This window comes from Oncorhynchus masou, chromosome 22 (assembly GCF_036934945.1).
Source record: "Oncorhynchus masou masou isolate Uvic2021 chromosome 22, UVic_Omas_1.1, whole genome shotgun sequence".
Taxonomy (NCBI): domain Eukaryota; kingdom Metazoa; phylum Chordata; class Actinopteri; order Salmoniformes; family Salmonidae; genus Oncorhynchus; species Oncorhynchus masou.
In genome coordinates, this window is record NC_088233.1 from 51,385,283 (window position 1) to 51,412,239 (window position 26,957).

The 26,957-nt window shown below is 41.3% G+C and overlaps 1 protein-coding gene across 1 annotated transcript; it reads left to right on the forward strand.

Moving 5' to 3' along the window:
• On the forward strand, positions 1–26,752 carry oaz2a (ornithine decarboxylase antizyme 2a). Its single transcript, XM_064930538.1, is given in 6 exon segments — positions 1–232; positions 7,329–7,395; positions 7,397–7,477; positions 14,885–15,057; positions 21,985–22,070; positions 24,314–26,752. Coding segments are annotated over 6 exon segments (648 nt in total). The 5' UTR covers positions 1–122; the 3' UTR covers positions 24,445–26,752.
• Positions 26,753–26,957: the final 205 nt, after the last annotated feature.

Consider the following 26,957-nt stretch of genomic DNA (forward strand, 5'->3'; position numbering starts at 1 on the left):
TTTCCAGCATCAACACTATAGTCGATGCAGAGGCGTCTACGGCTGGTCCTTTTGCGAATTGAAGCCTCATATTATATAGCTAGAACCGCGCCGGAGTTAACTCTAATTCCGTTTTTTTACGGATGGTGCACTTCTCCGTGGAGCTTCTGTTAAATAGTCATTGCTTTGGTTGTCAAAAAGGACATAAAGTTTTCGATTTCCTCGAGGGTATCATGCTGAATACCGAGGAAAGGTAGGCAATGTCTTACACGATTTTGCGAATACATTTCTACAATTATAGATATTTATTTTCCTAATATTTTTTTCCATTGATTTGCTAAACTGACCATTTGTTATGAATATTTAAATGATTATGAATATTTAAATGCATTAGTTTTCCACCCTTTAACTTTTCAGAATAACACAATATTAACCAGATATTTCATGTTGTGATAATAACTGAATATTTGGCTGTAATTCCTGTCTGTAGGTTGTCAATAATAGCTGGTAATTTTCATGATTTGGTTTAGGTTTTTGATTAGATTAATTTACAGTAGCGTTATGCATGTGAATTTTCTATACTATTTATGAACACCAATAGAATAGTATCGATGTCACGTACGAGGCCCATATAATGTAACATGTCCTAATAGCATTTGTACGCCTACATGCATAACAGACCACATGGTTTGTTATTGGTTATAGGAAATTTTGTATCAATATATTCAACAATGACCCTATTGCGCACTATGCATTTGCATTTAATTGCTCCAACAATAATTAAATTGGCATATACTTAATATTTTCTATAATGCTTACCCCTACGTCTACAACAGTTGTCCAACGAAGTTGTTTTCATACAGCGTTGAAGATGGATCGAATTACCAAAAACATTTCCGCCTTGTACTTTCTGCGCACGGGACATTTCATTTTGTGCAGTGTCAGTAAACGTAACCTATTTTCTTGATGCCCAAATGTCGCACTAATACCGCATATTTTCTTAAGTCAAATCAATAGGGTTAGTATCCCTTTAATATATTAATATAAATGAGATGTTTAATACGGAAAAATATATATTCACCTCTTATTATTAGGCTATTGTTGCCATAATCTGTCCAGGTACCATGCCTACCTATGAACTGATATCACCCCCATGCCTAGACCTACTTAGATTTGTTTTGCTTTGATCTATAAATCAACTTTGTGTCAAAGTGGAAATTGCTCCTCAGGACAGGGTTGCTTAGCTGTAGTCGAAGCATCAGAGCAACAGTAGCCTCCTAGACTAGCCTATATAATGACGTGATGCATCCACAATGCTATCATCTTCAGAATCTTCTTCCATGTTCCATCAGGAGAGTCATTTATAGCCGATCACTCAATCTTGGTAAACATGGTACTGCCTTTTCAAGAATGAGTGTCAATGTCCACAGCAGTATTCCATCATCATATACCACCAGCCTGTCTCATAAAAGTATGCATTACATGATATGCAGAAGCTAAGAATATAAAAATAGCCTACATTGAATATTACATTGACAACATAGTATGTGTGTGTACTATGCACACATGTGCATTTATGTTTTACATGTGTGGTGGCAAGCGCAGGGTCCATTCACTAGCGTGCTAGCTTATGTCCCTGTCAGCAGAAGGCATCAGCTGCCCTACATCACACACACACACTATTACACAACCAGCCGAGCCCCCAATGGGCTTGGACTAGATTATATTAGCTTGTGGCTAAAGCACCAGTGGAAACCTGTGTGGGATGCTATGGACGCTATCTGTTTAACAGTACGGTTTTCTTACTAGTCTCATGTGATTCATTTCTATGGATGATAGGGGAACACTTTGAATAGATCATATGAGGCTATGACATGCTGTACAGTACACTGATCTCAAGGGATCACCTTGTGATGTGCTGTTCTGTCCTAAAATGGCATCCTGAATGCAACTTGATACAGTACTGTAGGTTAAGACAAACGGATCGGGACGGGATACACATGGTGGTCTCCAATGAGCACATGCAGCTCGAATTACCAGAACTTCTCAGTTTGGTATCCTGTTTTTTTTAGAAACGAGAACCTACATTCACACTTATGCGGTACAGCTCTAAATCCTACCCATCAAGTTCATGGGAACTTTTGGTTTGCTATGTATGCAAGGATTTGTTTATCCAGTAGGCCAATGGTTAATAGTATGGTTAATAGTATATTGTTGACTCACTTAAATTGTATAAAACTAGTTATAAAATATTTGAAGCAGCTCAAGTTTGACACATAGATTAACTGGCTAATAAGAGGTGGTTTGGCCATTCTCTCTGAGCTAGTCTGTTAGCGTTTTCCTGGAAGACTTGCGAGGAATAGTATCCTGTTTTGGAGCCTTCTGTTCCTTGGATGTGTGCCACACTCACAAACTCTTAACCAGTCACCAGGGCAAACATAGAATCCAAAGCCATTATCTAAGGAATAATTAACTCAAATCAGGCTGCCAAAGGTTGAAACTCAAACAACTGCAGCACCAAGTGAAATGGACTGAAAAAAACAGTTTTATTAATAATTGCAGAACGCATGATATTTGAAATAATCTAAAAATCCTGACCAGACAAAAAGCACTATGGGTTTTGGATTTACCTATCACCTTCAGACCATATTATTTATCGACCTTCCATACAGTACTCTCTCATTGCACTGCAGTGTACTCTATATTAAACCCTAAAGCAGAGTTTGGTATGCTTGCCTGGGTTCCAGTGATTATACAACCACTCTCTCACACTCTCCTAACACAAGTCCCGGGAGAATACATGGTGCATGACGCACTTATATCCTTGTGTCCCAGTGCTGTGCCTGCAACACAGATATGATTAATACCTCACCCGTATGTTAATACAGTACAGTGCAAGCTAGGTCATTGCTGCATGACTTGAATAATGTTTATACTAGGGTGCAGTGGTTTTTGTTCGTTTTTCAACTTGTGACTGTGGTTATTTAGCCTAGCGCCCTTTGGCACTAGGGGAGGTCTGAATGTCAGAGGGCGAGAGTGTTGCCTTTCAAAACAAACTGGCATTTCGTGCAAGGACAGGAGCTTTCCTATATAGGGGAATGGAAAAAGGTGCTGGTTCTCAGCATTTTATTAGCAGTGCCACCATTATTTAACCGTAACCTCTTTAGGAAGTTGGCAGAACATTGTGCTTGCAACGGCAGTGTTGTGGGTTCAATTCCCATGGGGGACCAGTACAAAAAAGTAAAACAAAACCTGCACTCACTACTGTAAGTCACTCTGGATAAGAGTGTCTGGTAAATGTATAAAATGGAATGTGCCCGAGAAAGTGTTAGCACAACTAAGAATGCTGAGAGGGGAGAGCACTCCACCATCCACATCAACAGGGCTGTAGTGTAGCGGGTCAAGAGCTTCAAGTTCCTTGGCGTCCATCTCACTAAGGGCTTAACATGGTCCACACACACCAAAACAGTCGTGAAGATGACACGAGAAGATGCTCTCAGGAGGCTGAAAAGATATGTCATGGGCCCTTGAATCCTCAAAGTTCTACAGTTGCACCATCGATAGCATCTTGATTGGCTGCATCACCACTTGGTATGGTAAATGCACCGCCCGCGACCATAAAGCACTACAGAGGGTGTTTAACTCTGCATCATTGGGAAGGGCTCATAAGGAAGCATTTCACTGTAAAGTCTACACCCATTGTATTCGGCTCATGTGACAAATAATAATTGATTTGAAAAAAGCCTCTGAACTTACGTGGCTAACCACCAGTCCACACGAGCTGCAGGCAAGACATACAGACACTCCCCAGAGTGAATGTGACCCCATACCAGGGTTTCCGTCAGCCAGTAATTGTCGGCTCAGCTTTTGGCGATATCTTTTTTTTCTCTTAAGCTGATGAATAAAATTGGCAACGGCCAATTGTCCGGTAAAAGGACAAAAAAATCCCTTTGCGAAATAATGTTTTTTTTTTTTGCCTATTAATTGATGGAAATACCAGTCGATGGAAATCCATTAAGCTGTTAAATTGAATTGGCGAGCATGTGTATGTTCTTTATGTATCTTGTTCATCACATGCGCCCAGCATGCAGATACAGAAACTTTTGAGCAGAAAATCTGCTGCTTCAGCTCCTCAAACAGCTCTTTCGTTGCTGCTGAAGTGAAACATGCTTTTATAAATCCAATCATTGCGCAACAATTCTAAATTGCATTGCATCTTTAGATCTTCCCTCTTTCTAAATTTCGAATGGATATTTTCATCTTGGTCACATGGAACCGCTCGCATGTGCGGTGCGCTTTTGACAAGTGTTTATGTGCTAATTGCATCGTGGAATGAACATTTTCTGGTAGCCTACTTACTACCTTGTGCGCATTGCTGCGCTTACAATGTGAATAAATAATATTTTATCAACATTTAAAGCTAAACATTCTAATCTGTTGCATCAGCCTCATTGCCTTTTAAAGTTGTTTTATGTCGCCCAGGCCCACTGGTGGTATGAATTTGGAATCTGTCGTCCCACAGTCTGTTAGGAATAGGCGCTTTCTTAATCTACAAAGTGACCAATTAGAACAGGTACATTTTTCTACTTTGGGGTGGAGTAGATTGACATAGGCTAGTGATTTTGTTATTTGTTACTTGTCTTGTTGCCTGGGAGAAAGTAAATGTGGACAGTTATGCCTCATTTACATCGTAACGTGTTTCATTATGCCATACGTCATCTTCATGCAATCTTGTTCAGTTCCTGGACGGAGAGTTTAAGGTTTTCACAATGCAAGATACGATTGTGGAGAGCCTAGTGCCTGTCAGGGATCGCATTTATTTTGTGAGATTGTCAAATATTACCTTTTTATTCAAGACAGGTGGAACCATATTGTTTCAGTTGATAATAAAACAGTTTTCCTGAACTTGTTTCTATAGCTTTTATAGCAAGTCAAGATAGCTAGCTGCTCTGTAAACTATCTAAAATCTAGGCTATACTGTAGCTAGCGACCTCGACCTAATAATTATCATAAAAAAACAAACGTCATTACCATCACAAACTAAAACGGACGGCAACAGTCATGACGTATAATTGGCATAACAGTAAATGTGTATTGTTTAACATACTATTAAAATAGTACTCACTTTTATATGAATGTGTAATTGTTTACAAGTTGCTAGCTATCCCATAAATCCATCGTCCAAAACCACATATTTGCATCTTCTTCAGTGGTTTGGCAACTTCCTGTTCTTCGACCGTAAGGGGGCGTTGTGGACGGTCCCCATTCAAATGAATTACCTCCGTGGCAAGGTAATGGACTACTTATGGTTAATATGAATGGGGCATTATTATAAAATCTTCAAAGTACACATCGGAATTCGGTAAGAAGGACCCATGTTGTTGCGTCCTCGACTTGCATGGTCTGTTAAAACGAACTACCATATTCTAAATGTGATTTGTCATTCTGAGCACTGTGGTTGGATGCCCTAATCGGGTTATGCACCCAATGCGTATGGGTTCGGTTAATTTCTGGTAAATCAAAATGTTACCGGTCAAATGTGCGGCGGCACATTTTCTTAATGGAAATACTGACCCATGCAATGTTTTTGTAAGCCCCCTCGGGAGCATCAGGCTATTCTTACTACTGGCCTGAAACTAGGCCCCGTAACTCCAAACGACCGAGATGTGTGTTCCTGGGCCCCGACGAGGCTATTTGCAGAGGTGTTTACAGATCATGCGCTTGTTTGTGATGCATGCCTTTCCACCACAAGCCAGAGCCTTTCTCTTTACATCACAGTAGTTCCTCTGCTGCTGGTACAAGACTTAGCAGCCTTTCAAGTCAAACCACAGTGTTAGTGTGACTTTTCGATTTAAGTGCTGATAATTTCATAGCTTTGAAAATAAAATCGGTTTGTATTTTTTTCCCATATTGCAACAATGGGTAGCATAGACAACCCCCTTCCTGAGTAGCTACAGTGTATGCGCACATTTTGTTCCATAACAATATTTGCAGGACCGGAGACCAGAGTTGGCTACCCCTGACATTTAGATTATTTACTTTGTTTATTGTTTAGGCTGGGTTAGTATTATTTATTACTAGTCGAAAGGCCCTGAGGCCAAAGAGTTGATTACAGACTTGTTTACTTGTCTGCCTCAGAGAAAGTTAAAACCAGCCATGCCTGTCCAGCCTGCCTTAAAGGTCAAGGTGAAGGCCACTGATTTTGTACATTCAGTACTACCTGCGTCTGATAAGAGGCTTGGCGGCTGCTTTAGTCTTATGGCATGTTTACGAGACGTCTTATGAGAGCAGACAATGACAAGTACGGCCACAGCATGTCATGTTATAATGTACTATTCTTCAGGCCCTGATTAGACATGACTTGGGAAAATAGGGCAAGCTGTTCCAGCAAAGGACTGCAGTGAGGTGAACCATGAATAAAACAGAGGGGGCGGGCATTGACAGAGGCAGAGGCAGAGCTAACGCTTAACTTCAGCAGGTTGTTATTGTAAAAGTCCATTTGTTCTCTATGACATCGCCTGCCACAATGAAGGTTGAGGTTGCTGAGATTAGATGCAGTGCAGATGGCACACTGCTACTTCTCAAACACATAACTGTATTACTTTGCCTTTGGCATAGGCAGGAGCAAAGAGGTGTTGTTACCGAGGTGCTGTTATTTGGTGCTATTTGTGGAACAGCACTTAGATTAACACTAAGGTAGGACTGTCCTAGTGCCAGTGACGCAACAAGCTGGCAAATTGAACACAACCAAAGAAAGACATCAATCTAATGCAAACTGGGCACTTTTATTACTTGGGCGCTTGGTTCCCATTAGCCATCCACTTTCATTAAGTGTATTAAAATCATAAATGTCCAAGTAGAGTAGCAACAGGAGGTATGTGGGTTGACTTTATGACATGGCAGTACACCACTTAGTGTTATTGTAACGGTGTCTGCATCCCAAATGGATCCATAGGGCCCTGGTCAAAAGTAGTGCACTATGTAGGGAATAGGATGCCATTTGGGACAGAACTGGTACCTCTAGGAAAGAAGATGAAATACTCTGGGCCCTTTTAACAACTTACTGATCCTGGTCCTATGTTGAAACACTGAATCAATGGTTTTACAGAAATAGTATCTCCGCCAACATTTTATCAAGTTAATAGCTGCCAACAGACACAAGGCTGGTGAATGAGACTATGCAAATCGTATATATCCCAAACCTTGCCCCAAACCTCTAAAAACCGACAAATCTAAACCTGAACCTGAATGCTCAATCAGTCAAGTGCTCCTGATTTTCATGTCTCTTTCATGAATCCTGTGGCATGGTCATTAATCTCTCTCTTTTTCCTTCTATCCCCTCTCTGCAGTTCTTTGTTAGTGGGCTCCAGGTTCCACTGCTCCAGGCACCAGGCTCCGGGGCCTCTGTGGTGCTCCTGATGCCCCTCACCCACACTTGAAGATCCCGGGTGGGCGAGGGACTGGCAGGGATCACTCTCTCGGCCTGTTACTACACAAGGTGAGAACACCAGAGGCAACTTCATTGCAGCCACTGATCAACAAATCACATCAACCCGTAAATACTCCTTAAGTGATCATGATAAACGAGTCTGAGCCTCGCCTTGCTCAAATGGATCCCCTGAAAAGCTGAATATTATTGAATGATTTATGCTCTTTATGCTGAGACAACGCAGGAATCCAACATGCACTTCCTATTTTGCCCTGATCACTGCATATCAGCATGTATAATGTACACAGTGAACTGTATACACAGTGTACTGTCAAAGTAATAACCTGATAAAAGGTGTCTTATGTACAATTATGGTACATGAAAATGCTGCTGATCTATAGCCCTGCAGACTATTGAAACCATATATGGTTTGAACATAGGCAGTCAAAATAACTGAGATAGGTTATCAACCATAGACTCTGTACATGGTGATCTAGAAAGTGTGCGTTGTCCAAGAGTTAATATCAAGTCAAATAAAATGTTATTTGTCACATACGCCAAATACAAAAGGTGTAGACATTTAGTGACATGCTTACTTACGAGCCCTTTCCCAACAATGCAGAGTGAAAAGTACAATAAAAAAATAGTAACACAATAAAATAACAATAATGAGACTATACAAGGACTACTGGTACAGAGTCAATGTGTAGGTAATTGAGGTAATACGTTGCATTCGGAAAGTATTCAGACCCCTTGACTTTTTTCACATTTTGTTAGGTTACAGCCTTCTTCTAAAATCAATCTACACACAATACTCCATAATGACAAAGCAAAAACTGTTCTTCTGAAAAATGTAAATATCACATTTACGTAAGTATTCAGACCCTTTACTCAGTAATTTGTTGAAGCGCCTTTGGCAGCGATTGCGGTCTCAAGTCTTCTTGGCTATGATGCTACAAGCTTGGCAGACCTGTATTTGCGGAGTTTCTACCATTCTTCTCTGCAGATCCTCTCAAGCTCAGTCAGGTTGGATGGGAGCGTCGCTGCACAGTTATTTTCAGGTCTCTTCAGAGATGTTGGATCGGGTTCAAGTCTGGGCTCTGATAATTGTCCCGAAGCTACTCCTGTGTTGTCTTGTCTGTGTGCTTAGGGTCGTTATCCTGATAGTAGGTGAACCTTCACCCCAGTCTGAGGTCTTGAGTGCTCTGGGCCAGGTTTTCATCAAAGATATCTCTGTACTTTGCTCCTTTCATCTTTCCCTTGATCCAGACTAGTCTCCCAGTCCCTGCTGCTGAAAAAGCATTGTGACAGCATGATGCTGCCACCAACATGCTTCACCATAGCGATGGTGCCAGGTTTCCTCCAGATGTGACGCTTGGCATTCAGGCCAAAGTGTTCAATCTTGGTTCTCATGGGTCTGAGAGTCTAAGCATGCTGTGATGTGACTTTTACTGAAGAATGGCTTCTGTCTGGCCATTCTACCTTAAAGGCCTGATTGGTAGAGTGCTGCAAAGACGGGATAACCTTACAGAAGGACAACCATCTCCACATAGGAACTCTGGAGCTTTGTCAGTGTGTCCATCGGGGTCTTGGCCACATCCCTGACCAAGGCCCTTCTCCCCCGATTGCTCAGATTGTCTGGGCGGCCAGCTCTAAGAAGAGTCTTGGTGGTTCCAAACATCTTCCATTTAAGAATGATGGAGGCAACTGTGTTCTTGGGAACCTTCAATGCTGCAGAAATGTTTTGGTACCCTTCCCCAGATCTGTGCCTCTACACAATCCTGTATCGGAGCTCTACAAATCATGTCCAATCAATTGAATTTACCACAGATGGACTCCAAGTTGTAGAAACATCTCAAAGGTGATACATGGAAACAAGATGCACCTAAGCTCAATTTTGAGTTTCATAACAAAGGCTCTGAATACTTATCTAAAGGTATTTCTGTTTGTTTTTTAATAAATGTGCTAAAAATTTAAAGGTTTTCACTTTGTCATTATTGGGTATTGTGTATAGATTGATGAGGAAAATGTTTTATTGTATCCATTTTAGAATAAGGCTGTAAGGTAACAAAATGTGGAAAAAGTCAAGGGGTCTCAATACTTTTCCGAATGCACTGTATGTACATGTAAGTAAGGGTAAAAGTGACTAGGCAATCAGGATAGATAATAAACAGAGTAGCAGCAGCGTATTAACTGTTCAGCAGTCTTATGGCTTGGGGGTAGAAGCTGTTCAGGAGCCTCTTGGTCCCAGACTTGGTACCGATTGCTGTGCGGCAGCAGAAAGAACAGTCTGACTTTGGTGGCTGTGACAATTGTTTTGGGGCCTTCCTCTGACATTGCCGGGTATAGAGGTCCTGGATGGCAGGGAGCTCGGCCCCAATGATGTACTGGACCATACGCACTACCCTCTGTAGCGCCTTATGGTCAGATGCCAAGCAGTTGCCATACCAAGTTGTGATGCAGCCAGTAAAGATGCTCTCAATGGTGCAGCTTTAGAACGTTTTGAGGATCTGAGGGTTCATGCCAAATCTTTTCAGTCTCCTGAGGGGGAAGAGGTGTTGTAGTGCCCTCTTCGCGACTGTGTTGGTTTGTTTGGACCATGATACGTCCTTAGTGATTTGGACACCGAGGAACTTAATAACCATCTGTGCTACCGTGGATGTTGAACACACACATTTTATTTATTTATTATTTTTTACTTTTAGCCAATTTCGTGGTATCCAATTTATAGTCATGTCTCATCGCTGCAACTCCCGTACGGATTCGGGAGAGGCGACGGTCGAGAGCCGTGCGTCCTCCGAAACACAACCCAGCCAAGCCGCACTGCTTCTTGACACTGCCCGCTTAACCCCGAAGCCAGCCACACCAATGTGTCGGAGGAAACACCGTACACCTGAAGTGTCAGCGTGCATTGCGCCCGGCCCACCACAGGAGTCACTAGAGCGCGATGGGACAAGAACATCCCTGCCTCCCCTAACGCGGATGACGCTGGGCCAATTGTGCCCCACCCCATGGGTCTCCCGGTCGAGGGCCGGCTGCGACAGAGCCTGGACTCGAACCAGGATCTCTCGTGGCACAGCTAGCACTGCGCCACTCGGGAGGCCCCAAGCACACACTTGAGTCTCTTTGCAACTGTATTCGCACCTGAATCTGCTCTACCCTCCTTCTCTTTGCAAACACTTGCACACGCACAGGTGTGTCCTTGCCCCAGACATGTGACTGTCTCAGAGTGGGCTAAGAGGGTTAGGCTTAAACAGATCAGTCACACCTGTGATATCAACATCCTTGCTCCCGTATGAAAGAAAGAGCCCTTTCATTGACAGCAGAAGGCTCGCAGCTCTCTCCTGTTTTATTAGGTACCACCAATGAGAAGAGAGAAAGAGGTGGAGGGTCAACATTAAACACATTTAATAACAAAAACAGAGGTGGGGTCGTATTGGATACTGTGTCCAGTTCAATTTCTGAATTGACTGATGTTGAAATGAGTTTTACTCTGATTTATATATACACTAGTATAGTTTTAATCTCAGTTTTGAGATTATGGGGAAATTTATTAGACCAAAGGTGAGGACACAACAGCTCACTTGACACAAGAATGAATCCAAACATTCTGCTTGATTTTATGTGAATTTGACATTTACTGTACTTTTTGTAGCAACGAAATCTGAAAATACTCTGGATACATTCAGGAATATTCCTGGAAAATGTGTGGCAGGTGAAACATAAGACAAAAACATGACAAGGGTTTGAGTGAGAGGACATACAGCCAATTCTCTAAAATGAAATGGGCGACTTGTGGTGGAGAAATTAACATTCAATCCTCTGACAACAGCTCTGGTGGACATTTCTGCAGTAAGCATGCCAAATGCACGGCCCCTCAACTTGAATTATCTTGGCAAAGGAGAAATGCTCACAATTTGAGAGAAATAAGCTTTTTGTGTATATGGAAAATTTCAGGGATCTTTTATTTCAGCTCATGAAACCAACACTTTACATGCTGGGTTTATATTTTTGTTCAGTATATATTTTTCTTTCCATGATATTGTAAAACTTTGTTTTTAAACAGTACAAAACAATTGATCTCTAACAACATATAGCCTAGCCTAACATTGAACGCATGGTGACAAACACAGGCACATAATTAATGAAACTATTCGATGATCCTGTTTTTATAATTTGTTTGCATAAACGCATATAGGCCTATAACTTTACAAAACATTGCTTTATTGTAGGTATATGTAGCCTGCGCTACTGCGTGAGAGCTGCATGGAAGAATTCCAATGCCTATGTTCGAAATGGCAAATAGAGAGACATTTCTTCTCCTTTCTCTGCCTGGCAAAAAAGTACATTTTATATGACTGGAGACATTATCAGAATCTTTTTAAGACAAAAAATACAGGGAAGGCTATATAGCCTACCACTGACAGTCTGCTGCTGACAGGTCTGTGGGTTCATTATGTGAATGAATGTTTGAATAGTTCTGCCTGTTTTTGTTTTTGTTGCCATGCATCATTGTGACAATGTATCAATTTAGCCAATGGGATCACATCACACCAGAGCGAATAATTTTCAGGATCGCCTAGGCTACTTGCTTAAGAGCTAGAGAGAGGGCGAAGGGATAGGATAGTTGCCAGCGGAGATGCGTGAATTACAAGAAGGGAACAGTGAAATATCCGCCGGAGTTTAGGTTACCCATATCAATAAGTAGTGTCACAGATTTAGATAAAACACTAAAATGTAAATGCAGGCTTAGTGTCAATTTAACTACCCAATGCTTCACTAAAATTATTCAATGGCTAATAGGCTATGGACAGGTTGCGTTTATGTGTTTCTATTTTCGAATGGTTGTCAATTTCATCTTCATAGCCTAGGCCTACAGTGCCTTCAGAAAGTATTCACACTCTGACTTTTTCCACATTTTGTTATGTTAGTCTGAATTTAAAATGGATTCAATTGAGATGTTGTGCCACTGATCTACACACAATACCATACAATGGCAAAGTAGAATTTTGTTTTTAGAAATGTTTTGAAATGATTTTTTATTTTTTATTTTTTTAAGTAAAGCTGAAATGTCTTTAATCAATAAGTATTTAACCTCTTTGTTATTGCAAGCCTAAATACACTCAGGAGTAAATGTTTGATTAAGTCACATTGCATGGACTATGAGTGCAATAATAGTGGTTAACATTTTTTTTTTTTAATGATTACCACATCTCTGTACCCCACACATACAATTATCTGTAAAGATCCCTCAGTCGAGTCATGAATTTCAAGCACAGATTCAACCACAAAGACCAGAGGTTTTTGGCACATAAATAAATATTTTTATCCTGAATAAAAAGCATTATGTTGTTTGGAGCAAATCCAACACATCACTGAGTACCACTTCATATTTTCAAGCATAGTGGTGGCTGCATCACATGGGTATGCTTGTCAACTACAAGGATTATGGAGTTTTTTGTTGTTTGTTTTATAAAAAGAAACCAAATAGAGCTCAGCACAGGCAAAATCCTAGAGAAAAACCTGGTTCGGTCTGCTTTCCAACAGACCCTGAGAGACAAATCACCTTTCAGCAGGACAATATGCTAAAACTTAAGGCCAAATATACACAGGAGTTCCTTACCAATACAACATTGAACATTGAGTGACCTAATTAAAGTTTTGATTTTAAACCGACTTAAATCTATGGCAGAACTTTCAAATGGATTTCGAGTAATGATCAACAACTGACTTGACAGAGCTTGAAGAGTTAAAAAAATAAATAAATGGGCAAATATTGTACCATCCAGGTGTGCAAAGCTCTTAGAGACTTACCCCCAAAATACTCGCAGCTGTAATCGCTGCCAAAGGTGATTCTAACATGTATTGTCTACAATATATCTAATCAAGATATTAGTGTTTTATTTTTCATTCATCTTTAAAAGTGTTAGAATTTTGTGTAGATCGTCAATAAAAAATACAATTAAATCCATAATAATCCCAATTTGTAACACAACAATATGTGGAAACAGTCAATGGGTGTGAATACAGTCAGAAAGCTGTGATATACAATGCCATCTCTATCTTCCCCTTAACTGCATTGTTGTAAGCTTTTCACGGTAAAGGCTGTTGGTATTTGACGCATGTGACAAATACGATTTGATTCTAACTTTCCCCCTCAATTTACATGATAGGCTACATTGATTTAGCTCCAATAATGTAGACTAGTTTTTGATATCCTACAGAAAGGATTTAAAGCTAAGGCAAAGTTTTTGGGGAAAGGAGAAATTGATTTGCTTATGTGTCTGAGTGCGATGCGCTGCAGGTGGCTTTGGTTGATGGGTCCTTTTAAAGTGTGTGTGTGTATCAGTTTGCTAATTCTCTATGTCCATTCAGAAAGTTTCCTAAAATAGGCCTAGCCTGTCTGGACTCCGATCTTGCGGTGGTCCAGAGAAACTGCACTACGGCATTGATGCTGGGGTAATAATTACATTGTTAGTTAGGCATACAGTGGATTGAAGCATGTTGCATATAATTACCGTTGGAGTGCATAATTGCCATGGTGTTTATGCCAACATCCAATGCAACGGTGCCCCCCCCCCCCCCCAAAAAAAACAGCACAATATAGTCTAAAGTTACCAGCAGTAGGCTTACCATGTAAGACGACACGATTCTTTTGAACCTAAAAGACAATCTAATCAAAATTGTATGAGTAGACCCTCTCACAGTTGAGGCTTAAGGTTATTATAATAGCCTGTAGATGAACAATATAGCTCAATGCTATTTTCTAAGATGCAGCTGTCACGACATGACAGTCAGACGTTCAATGATAGACCACAGTACGCATTCATCTCATTATTGTCTCTTTTCACCCACGATAGACATAATTGTAATCCAAACCCAACGTCGTTGTGATGCACTGAGGTTCCAAACTCGGTTATAGACAAGACTGACTTTATGACCAACAATTTTGACACACATCTATGTTTCTGACTCATATCGATGCCACATGGGCCATTTTCAAAGGGATTTATAAAAAAAAAATGTCAGTCTTTAAATAGATGTAATTTTGTTCTTGAAACATTTAATTGAAATACTGTAGAATTCCATTCATTCCTATGGAAGACTGCTCCTACTGGGGAATACCAATATGACTGACTGGTGGCTTTTAAGCTTCTCATTGGCCAATATACAACATCAGCAATCCAGGGTTTATATACTGTACTTCTTTGGTTTTACCTCAAATATTCCATGGGAAACTCATGGGATTGAATACAGTTATAGGAAAAAAATCTGCATTCTTTCAAGGTTTAAAGAATTTAAACCTCCCATAATACTCTAATCCCCATTCCCACTCGTTAGAAAAAACGCCAAGGCCACTGTTCTCTTAAATGAGCTAGGAGTCAGAGTGCTGTGTGAACAGTTTGTATGACGCAAGCACACATTATCTTCAGGAAATGTACCTTTTCGTCTGTCCTCCCTTCCTCTCCACTAAAGGACGAGAGGCTTACGGTGACGCGGGCAGCTCCTGTCAATGGGACACCAGCCATCCTGCACTTCCACTACCAACTGAGCGAGTGCCGCACGGCCTGCTGGGAAACGGCCCTCTCCTCGGACAGCCTCTTTCTGGAGATCCCCGCTGGGGCACTGGCGGAGGGCAGCAAAGAGGGGTAAGCATAGGCGCAGACGGACAGACAGGCAGGGTGTTACACACAGCTCTGAGACACATACCCCTTGTTAAGACCTACCAGCTTGCCTGCAGACACCCATTACAGAAATGTTGGATGGCCTGTTAGGTTACTAATTTCACATGCAGGTTATACTCTGACAACATTTATAGTATAAGGACAATGGAGTGTGCACATGCTAACAGAAAGGACGAGGTGGGTAGCTAGCTAAGTGTGTCATTGTTGCAAAGTATTTATCAACAAAAAATCTGATCTAATTTTCGTTCTATTATCTATTACCAGGATTGATTTTGGCCCAATAGGCCTGGCACATTACCTCTTTCAATGAGCTTTCAGTTTTGATAAGACTATTTCATCTAAAAATACTTTAGGCCTACCTACAGGAAGACAACTACACATCCCTGCACAGCCTGGTAAGAGTGGCACAAAGGGTGTTAAGCGTCTCCAGTGGTTCTGCAAGCTGACGGGTCTCCTGCTGGCCTGCTCTCCAGAGACCAGACTCTGGCCAAACTCGTTTCTAAAAATGAATTCAAAAGGCACATAAGACTGCGCCTAATAAGGCATTTTTTTCCATTTGAATTGAATTCTAAGTAAGTCACAGTTTATGTGCAATTTATAATCTATAATTATTTAATACAATTTAATGTTTAAATTCTGAGCGCTTAATGTCCCTGCCAACTGTCCCTGCCAAACTCAACGGTTGAAGGACTGAACCTACAACGACGAGTGAACCTAAAAGGGAGGAGGTAAGTGAACTGGTATTGCGGTGCCAGTCCCTCAACGTCAGCAAAACAAAATATTTGATTGTTGACTTGCTCGGATCCACATGAATGGGACTTCTGATAGAGTCAATTGTTTTAAGTTCCTCGGCGTCCACATCACTGAGGACTTGACATGGACCAACAACATCACCAGTAGTCAAGAGGGTGCAACAGCGCCTCTACTTCCTAATGCTCCTGAAGATATTCGGTGGAAGAAATCTAACTTACAGCATTTTGCCATGGTGCGGAGAGTGAAATGTGCAGTTTACAACGCTATTCTACACATTTTGTCACGAGGGGCACATGCCCTGTGTGCTTGTTCGGTAATCCGGCCCTGCATGCATGTCCCTTACATATGACTAATAAAACTTGAACAAATGCCTTTCAGGGAGGCTATTCAATTTCAATTCAATTCAAGGGCCTTTATTGGCATGGGTGACATGTGTAAACATTGCCAAAGCAAGTAAGGTAGATAATATATCAAGTGAAAAAACAATAAAAATTAACAGTAGACATCACACATACAGAAGTTTCAAAACAATAAAGACATTACAAATGTCATATATGTATATGTATATATATATATATGTATATGTGTATATATATGTATATATATGTATATATATGTATGTATATTAATATGTATATATGTATGTATATTAATATGTATATTAATATGTATATTAATATGTATATTAATATGTATATTAGTATGTATATTAATATGTATATATGTATGTATATTAATATGTATATATGTATGTATATTAATATGTATATATGTATGTATATTAATATGTATATATGTATGTATATTAATATGTATATATGTATGTATATTAATATGTATATATGTATGTATATTAATATGTATATATGTATGTATATTAATATGTATATATGTATGTATATTAATATGTATATATGTATGTATATTAATATGTATATATGTATATATATTAATATGTATATATGTATGTATATTAATATGTATATATGTATGTATATTAATATGTATATATGTATGTATATTAATATGTATATATATACAGTGTTTTTACAATGTACAAATGGTTAAGGACACAGGATAAAATAAAAAAGCATAGATATGGGTTGTATTTACAATGGTGCGTGTTCTTCACTGGTTGTCCTTTTCTCGTGGCAACAGGTCACAAATCTTGCTGCTCTGATGGCACACTGTGGAATTTCACCCAGTAGATATGGGAGTTTTTCAAAATTGGATTTGTTTTTGAATTCTTTGTGGATCTGTGTAATCTGAGGGAAATATGTCTCTCTAATATGGTCATACATTGGGCAGGAGGTTAGGAAGTGCAGCTCAGTTTCCACCTCATTTTGTGGGCAGTGAGCATTATAGCCTGTCTTCTCTTGAGAGCCATGTCTGCCTACGGCGGCCTTTCTCAATAGCAAGGCTATGCTCGCTGAGTTTGTACATAGTCAAAGCTTTCCTTAATTTTGGGTCAGTCACAGTGGTCAGGTATTCTGCCGCTGTGTACTCTCTGTGTAGGACCAAATAGCATTCTAGTTTGCTCTGTTTTTTTGTTAATTCTTTCCAATGTGTCAAGTAATTATCTTTTTGTTTTCTCATGATTTGGCTGGGTCTAATTGTGCTGCTGTTATGGGGCTCTGTGGGGTGTGTTTGTGAACAGAGCCCCAGGACCAGCTTGCTTAGGGGACTCTTCTCCAGGTTCATCTCTCTGTAGGTGATGGCTTTGTTGTGGAAGGTTTGGGAATCGCTTCCTTTTAGGTGGTTATAGAATTTAACAGCTCTTTTCTGGATTTTGATAATTAGTGGGTATCGGCCTAATTCTGCTCTGCATGCATTATTTGGTGTTCTACGTTGTACACGGAGGATATTTTTGCAGAATTCTGCGTGCAGAGTCTCAATTTGGTGTTTGTCCCATTTTGTGAAGTCTTGGTTTGTGAGCGGACCCCAGACCTCACAACCATAAAGGGCAATGGGCTCTATGACTGATTCAAGTATTTTTAGCCAAATCCTAATTGGTATGTTGAGATTTATGTTCCTTTTGATGGCATAGAATGCCCTTCTTGCCTTGTCTCTCAGATCGTTCACAGCTTTGTGGAAGTTACCTGTGGCGCTGATGTTTAGGCCAAGGTATGTATAGTTTTTTGTGTGCTCTAGGGCAACAGTGTCTAGATGGAATTTGTATTTGTGGTCCTGGTGACTGGACCTTTTTTGGAACACCATTATTTTGGTCTTACTGAGATTTACTGTCAGGGCCCAGGTCTGACAGAATCTGTGCATAAGATCTAGGTGCTGCTGTAGGCCCTCCTTGGTTGGTGACAGAAGCACCAGATCATCAGCAAACAGCAGACATTTGACTTCAGATTCTAGTAGGGTGAGGCCGGGTGCTGCAGACTTCGTTGATATATATGTTGAAGAGGGTGGGGCTTAAGCTGCATTCCTGTCTAACCCCACGACCCTGTGTGAAGAAATTTGTGTGTTTTTTGCCAATTTTAACCGCACACTTGTTGTTTGTGTACATGGATTTTATGATGTCGTATGTTTTACCCCCAACACCACTTTCCATCAGTTTGTATAGCAGACCCTCATGCCAAATTGAGTCGAAGGCTTTTTTGAAATCAACAAAGCATGAGAAGACTTTGCCTTTGTTTTGGTTTGTTTGGTTGTCAATTAGGGTGTGCAGGGTGAATACATGGTCTGTTGTACGGTAATTTGGTAAAAAGCCAATTTGACATTTGCTCAGTACATTGTTTTCATTGAGGAAGTGTACCAGTCTGCTGTTAATGATAATGCAGAGGATTTTCCCAAGGTTACTGTTGACGCATATTCCACGGTAGTTATTGGGGTCGAATTTGTCTCCATTTTTGTGGATTGGGGTGATCAGTCCTTGGTTCCAAATATTGGGGAAGATGCCAGAGCTAAGGATGATGTTAAAGAGTTTTAGTATAACCAATTGGAATTTGTTGTCTGTATATTTGATCATTTCATTGAGGATACCATCAACACCACAGGCCTTTTTGGGTTGGAGGGTTTTTATTTTGTCCTGTAACTCATTCAATGTAATTGGAGAATCCAGTGGGTTCTGGTAGTCTTTTAATAGTTGATTCTAAGATCTGTATTTGATCATGTATATGTTTATGCTCTTTATTCTTTGTTATAGAGCCAAAAAGATTGGAGAAGTGGTTTACCCATACATCTCCATTTTGGATAGATAATTCTTCGTGTTGTTTGTTTAGAGTTTTCCAATTTTCCCAGAAGTGGTTAGAGTCTATGGATTCTTCAATTCCATTGAGCTGATTTCTGACATGCTGTTCCTTCTTTTTCCGTAGTGTATTTCTGTATTGTTTTAGTGATTCACCATAGTGAAGGCGTAGACTCAGGTTTTCCGGGTCTCTATGTTTTTGGTTGGACAGGTTTCTCAATTTCTTTCTTAGATTTTTGCATTCTTCATCAAACCATTTGTCATTGTTAATTTTCTTCGGTTTTCTATTTGAGATTTTTAGTTTTGATAGGGAAGCTGAGAGGTCAAATATACTGTTAAGATTTTTCTACTGCCAAGTTTACACCTTCACTATTACAGTGGAACGTTTTACCCAGGAAATTGTCTAAAAGGGATTGAATTTGTTGTTGCCTAATTGTTTTTTGGTAGATTTCCAAACTGCATTCCTTCCATCTATAGCATTTCTTAATGTTACTCAGTTCCTTTGGCTTTGATGCCTCATGATTGAGTATTGCTCTGTTTAGGTAGACTGTGATTTTGCTGTGGTCTGATAGGGGTGTCAGTGGGCTGACTGTGAACGCTCTGAGAGACTCTGGGTTGAGGTCAGTGATAAAGTAGTCTACAGTACTACTGCCAAGAGATGAGCTATAGGTGTACCTACCATAGGAGTCCCCTCGAAGCCTACCATTGACTAAGTACATACCCAGCGTGCGACAGAGCTGCAGGAGTTGTGACCTGTTTTTGTTGGTTATGTTGTCATAGTTGTGCCTAGGGGGGCATACGGGGGAGGGAATGCTGTCACCTCCAGGCAGGTGTTTGTCCCCCTGTGTGCTGATGTTGTCAGGTTCTTGTCCGGTTCTGGCATTTAGGTTGCCACAGACTAGTACATGTCCCTGGGCCTGGAAATGATTGATTTCCCCCTCCAGGATGGAGAAGCTGTCTTCATTAAAATATGGGGATTCTAGTGGGGGGATATAGGTAGCACACAGGAGGACATTTTTCTCTGTTAGGATAATTTCCTTTTGAATTTCTAGCCAAATGTAGAATGTTCCTGTTTTGATTAATTTAATGGAGTGAGTTAGGTCTGCTCTATACCAAATTAGCATTCCCCCAGAGTCCCTTCCCTGTTTCACACCTGGTAGTTTGGTGGATGGGACCATCAGCTCTCTGTAACCTAGAGGGCATCCAGTGGGTCTGTCTCCTCTATACCAGGTTTCTTGCAGGATGACAATGTCTGTATTACCGATTTCTTTGGTGAAGTCCGGGTTTCTGCTCTTCAGACCAAAGGCAGATGACCTCAGGCCTTGGATATTCCAGGATGAAATAGTAAAGGCTTTTTGTTCCATAAAGTGTCCAATGTTGTTGGTCGTTGTTTGGCCTCAGGCCAGTAAGTGTGAGCAGAGCCTGCTGAGCATCTGGTACATGCCATTGGCTTGGGCGAGTGTGAGAGTGGGGGTTGGGACTGTTTGCCCGCTCACTACCTGGGCGTATGTGTGGCTTCCATGTTGAGGCCCTCTTTGCGGGGGTGGGGTGCATGGGGTGGGCAGGAGTCGCATAGGTCTGATCTGAGGGGGTCTAAATGGGGTGTGGGCACGGTTGATGTGGGGGGGTGTTGATTGGTTGGGGTAGGGGTGTGGATGTGTCTGGGTGTGCAGTGGTCTGGATGTAATTCCTCTTGGCGTGGGTCCTCTATGTGTGGGTCCAGGGGGGGGTCCTGCAGGTCTGGGAGGGTGTCTCGCTGGTCTGGGTGGGGTGTCTATTGATCTGTTGCTCCTGTGTGAAGTGTTGGGGATACGTTTGAGAGCGATGTCCTTTTAGAGTTCGGGCAAAGATGGGCACTGCTGCCTTGTAGAGGTGGACCTGGTCATAGAGGCTGTTCAAGTCCAGGGTGGAGTGGTGGGCCAGGAAAATGTTTGGTTTTGAGGCACAGTCACGGGAAATACTGTGTCTTGTGTTTACCCGCTGTATTGTGGCAGGGTGGAAGTCTTTTCGTGGTAGCAGGGTGGAGATAACCACTTGTGCGTTGGGGAAAGTAGAAGAAGCCTTTTCAATCACTCCCTTCAGTGCTGTGGCCACTCTTTCCTGCTGTGCCCTCAGGTCGTTTGTGCCTGTGTGTATTTAAAGAAAATGCTGAAAAATGCAGGAGCTCATCTGATCGTGATCTCTCTCACTCATCTCACTTTTCCCATTTCCCCAGTGTTGTTTCCCAACTCCGGTCATCGAGTACCCCTAACGGCACACATTTTTGCCGTAGTCCCGAACAAAAAACACCTGACTCATTCAACTTGTCAAGGGCTTGATCAATAGAGAAATAAATCTTGGTAGTTGTGAACCTTCCAGGTGATTCCATAATTCCGTCAAAATCAGGTTGTAGGTTTAAAGTTTTGATTTGAAGTGGTGGTTATGTTGTTAGAATCCAGTATGTGTTCCTGACAAAAAATCCAAGTTTATCTAACTCCTAATCTATCTTTTTTAAAGAAAATGCTGAAAAATGCAGGAGCTCATCTGATCGTGATCTCTCTCACTCACTCACTTATTTGAAATTCAACTTGTCAAGGGCTTGATCAATATTTGAAAAGTAGAATCAGGTATGTTTCTTCTTGTCAACAGGGCCACTACAAAAATATGTACTGTTCGGGGTACTCGAGGACTGGGGTTGGGGAACACTGCTCTATAGTCCTTTCCTTTTATGAATAGAAATGAGGCATTTACGCAGCGTCGTCATGTAATATGTCATCAGTGTCATGTCAATATCCTCTTGGCACGGCATTGGCGCAGTGCCAGCACAGTCTCAGTGTCTTCTCTAACACTGCAGAGCTAATTCTAAGGGGCACTGCAGCTGCCACTGCATTATTATGTAAGTCTACTCTCTTATGTAAAAACAGTGCATCATCTCATTCTCTCCCCCTTCTCTTTCTCCCCAGGCTCACCAGCCTGCTGGAGTTTGCTGAGGAGAAGCTGAAAGTCAACTACGTGTTCTTGTGGTTCGATAGAGCCAGAGAGGATCGATGTAAGCTCTCCAATATTTAGTGCTGGATTCAAGAGGAGTGCAGCTAGAATTCTTATTTGAAACAAAAAAAATGCCACCCCGCCTCTGTTTTGGTGAAAAGCTCTGGATGGATGCAAGGACTGACCATCCATGATATCAACATTATTGTTTTAAACATGTTGAGGCTATACACTGTTTGTTTACATTTACATTGTTTTACTCTGTTTACAAGATGAATCTTATATTTTGGGTTCTGATGAGGTATGACATTTGAACTAGGCTCATGGGGCATTTATACGTTATATTCTTAAAGAATCAATGGCTATATATCATTTATGTATAAGTCACAAATGGATGAAGCAACTGCCAAGAATGGGCACATAATTGATGGTTAGCATTGGCATGCTAATTCATTTCCATATAATGTACTTGGACTGTCCCAATTAGATGTTTAGACTATGATAAACATTGGAAAGCAAGGGTTTCAGTTCCTTTCCAACTGTAGAACATTTCCTTGGAGAAAAAAAACATTGAATGGATAATAACATTTGATTGAGCTATCCTTTTGTATATTAATAACGTCCATGAAATTAAACGACCATAGCTTATAAGTACACTATACATAAAGTATGTGGACACCCCTTCAAATGAACCACACCGGTTGCTGACCGGTATATAAAATCGAGCACAGCCATGCAATCTCCATAGATAAACACAGAATGACCTTGACAAGTCAGTTCGTCTAATTTCTGCCCTGCTAGAGCTACCCCGGTTAACTGTAAGTTCTGTTATTGTGAAGTTGAACCGTCTAGGAGCAAAAACGGCTCAGCCGCGAAGTGGTAGGCCACACAAGCTCACAGAATGCCTAAAAATTGTCAGTCCTCGGTTGCAACACTCACTACTGAGTTCCAAACAGTCTCTGGAAGCAACGTCAGCATAAGAACTGTTAGCCGGGAGCTTCATGAAATGGGGTTCCGTGTCCGAGCAGCCGCACACAAGCCTAATAAGATCACCATGCGCAATGCCAAGGGTCTGCTGGAGTGGTGCAAAGCTCACCGCCATTGGACTCTGGAGCAGTGGAAACGTGTTCTCTAGAGTGATGAATCACGATTCACCATCTGGCAGTCCGACAAACGATTCTGGGTTTGGTGGATGCCAGGGGAGCGATACCCGCCCAAATGCTTATTCCCAACTTTAAAGTTTGGTAGAGGAGGAACAATGGTCTGGGACTGTTTTTCATGGTTCGGGCTAAGCCCCATAGCTCCAGTGAAGGGATATCTTAACGCTACAGCATACAATGACATTCTAGACGATTCTGTGCTTCCATTTTTATGGCAGCAGTTTGGGGAAGACTCTTTCCTGTTTCAGCATGACAATGCCCCCGTGCACAAAGTGAGGTCTGTCAGAAATGGTTTGTCAAGATCGGTGTGGAAGAACTTGACTGGCCTGCACAGAGCCCTGACCTCAACCCCATCGAACAACTTTGGGATGTATTGGAACACCGACTGTGAGCCAGACCTAATCCCCCAAAATCAGTGCCCGACCTGACTACCGGTAATGCTCTTGTCCATACAGAAATGGTTTGTCGAGATCGGTGTGGAAGAACATGACTGGCCCTGACCTCAAACCCATCAAACACCTTTGAGGTAGAATGGAACACTGACTGTGATCCAGGCCTAACCAACATCAATTCACAACCTCACTAATGCTCTTGTGACTGAATGGAAGCAAGTCCTCGCAGCAATGTTCCACCATTTTTTATTTTTTTTTATTTATTTTTTTATTTTACCAGGCAAGTCAGTTAAGAACAAATTCTTATTTTCAATGACGGCCTAGGAACAGTGGGTTAACTGCCTTGTTCAGGGGCAGAACAACAGATTTTTACCTTGTCAGCTCGGGGATTTGATCTTGCAACCTTTCAGTTACTAATTCAATGCTCTAACCACTAGGCTACCTGCCACCCCGCCATCTAGTAGAAAGCTTTCCAAGAAAGTGGAGGCTCTTATAGCAGCAAAGTGGAGACCAACACCATATTAATGCCTATGAATTTGGAATAAGATGTTCGATGAGTAGGTGTCCACATACACTACATGACCAAAAGTATCTTGATTATAGATGTGGCAGTGATGTTCTAGCGAAGTTAAGCTGAGAGAGTGCTTCTAATCTGGTACCCAAGGAAGAACGGCCACAACACTGGTTAATCCTGTCCTGGTCCTGCTAGGTTCACTAACTTCTCTGCATGGTTTCTCTTTTTCTCTGAACAGTATCCATCATAAAGACTTTCCACTACATGGGCTTTGAGGTGGTGAAACCCGGCAACCCTCTGGTGCCAGCTCGGACAGACCTCATCTTCATGGTCTACTCTCTGGAAAACAGCAGCTCCGATGAGGAGTGAATGAAACACCGGACCACCCTGCCGCTCCCTAGCCCACCCATGACCCCCACAGAACCCCTCCCGCCAGCTGCCTTCATCCCTGTCCCCCATCCTCAAACTGTGTGCCCCCTCCCTAACCCCAAAGATACTCTTCCACCCAAACCTCTACCCTTCTCATTGATTGGGTTGTCACAATTTTGTAGACTCTATTATAAGAGGGATGTGCTGCTTGGGGATGCTAAGATCTCTGTGGTGATACATCTTACCCTGATGAGCACAGCGGTGGAGCATGGAAGGGCGGAGCTTGGACCGAGTCATCTCCCGATTGGTTCAGATTTCACTAATCGCCCCACTCCATGCCAGGCTTTACATGTCTGCCCACAACAATCCAACAGGGTGACTTTTTTGGCTGGAAGAAAAAGCATATCTATACTCTGACAGCTTGCACGGAATATCAAAGAGCCTGACTTTTAATGTACAGTAGTTTCTATACAAAGCAGGGCTTGTTTAGTAGGGACAGTAATGTAATGGGTAGCATAAGGGAATTATCTTAAGGGGATATTTGCCTGGGTATGGTTGGGTCAACATGAATGAATTAATTGTTCTGCTTGTGTTTTTTTCTATGATAGGGACAAGTATAACACTGATCTTTCTGTTACAATTGCATTCATTCTATAACACATTTTATTTTCTCAAACTGTTGGGTATATTAAGTCTTCATTCCTACTTTTGCGTCACTAGCTATGATCTTTCAGCTTACGGTTTTCTTACTTTCTTACCAGATTATAGTTAGCGTGATATTGTTAGTCTCTTTTGATATTTGAAAGCTGAGCGAAGGTCGTTGTTTTGAATGTTGGGTCAGGGCAATCGAGTTCACAGCTCTCTGCAGCAATGACGTGCGTTCCCCTCACTTGAGGTCGCTCAGCTACGCAATGAACTTGTGAAACTAACACCTGAATTATTGAGCCAGTAGAGGTACATCGAGAAGAGTGGAAGAGCATTAAACATAAATGTTGTAATCCATTCTCACTCGGCACATAAGTCAACACATAAATATGGCTAGACTTAGCCCTCATCGTTTAGCATGGGCTGAGACAGCTCTTCCTGGTTTCAATCCCAGTTAAAATTCATATCTTTGTATACCATTCTATCAACCAGAGCCCTTTTGTACTAGTAGTACCACCCCCAACAACACCTCTGCTCAGTGGAAACTATTTTGAGAGGGTTGTGGTGGGGCCTTTTCCACCTAAGAAAAGAGTGCAATGTTCTCTTTTACACTTCAGTCTTATTTCCCACATTCATCCCTCGCTACCCAAAGCAATGTGGCAAAAAGGAAACCAACCCATGAAGGGAAAAGTCACAACACAAGCACTTTAGGTAGCCACGTAAAATCGAGTGGAAGTGCATTCGGGTCCATTACGGAGATGTGGCCAGCGCCTTCTATTTTGTTTTGCCGTGCAAACCAGACAGAATTGCCAAAGACATAGTTCTACATTCAGCAGTAACAGTTAAAAAGTTCCGGTCAACAGTAATCCTATAGGATACTGGCTTAAGTTTCTTTCTCACACTAACAAGATCCCTATAACTGTGCAAGGGTGACCTGGTTTGTTCAGGAAAGCAGTATACAAATATATTCCCCTACCAATAGCATTTTGTCTCAGAGGAACATGGTCAAGAGTGATGTGTGCTTGGGATCCTATGTGCAGGGGGCTTTCATTTTTGCATGTGTGTAGAGGTTGAGTCTTCATAGATGGGTTTGGATGACGTCACAAAAACTATACACACTTCAAATGGGGCAGAAGTCCATGAGGAGTTGTGATTCTGATTGGCCAGATATCTACCAACAATGACAAGAATCTGCCATGTGGGGAATTGTAAATGACTCATTTTAGCTAGTTTCATCATGTCCTTGATACCATGTCAATGCTTATGGGAAAATTTTGCTAGCTAGCTAACCAACCAACAACTGTAAAGATGTATTTGAGAGAGAAGTGTTCATTATGCAAATGCATTTGATTTCAATAAACATTGAAGAAATATAGTTTACGAGTCAACCCAGTCGGTTTTGCCCCATAGTTGTGCACGCGTCAGTTGTGTTGCTAAACAACCAACCCGTCTAGCTGTTGAATGAGCAGTGACGAAAACGAGTCTATTCATCTTCAGAGTAATATTTTTATGTATCTTTCTTGTTTGATAGTTTCTTATAGCCTAGTTGAGTTGTTTTGTTTACAGTGGCATACAGAGAATCATTCAATGGCAATCTATACTTGTATACCTTTTAACTTTTTCTGTCCGGAAAAAAATAAAATAAAAATCTATCTTGCTTGTGTTTGTTTATCCATTGGGATGTGTGTGCATAGTTGCTGACAATTGAGAGAGAGAATGTGTTTGAGTAAGAATTTATGTCCCTGGGTTTGATCCCGGGCTTTGGCACCAAAAAAAGGAATATAATAAACGGTAATAACCGACTCATGAGCACCATTATTTGACAGCCAGACAGAACCTGTACTGACAACGGTCCAACAAACCGGTTG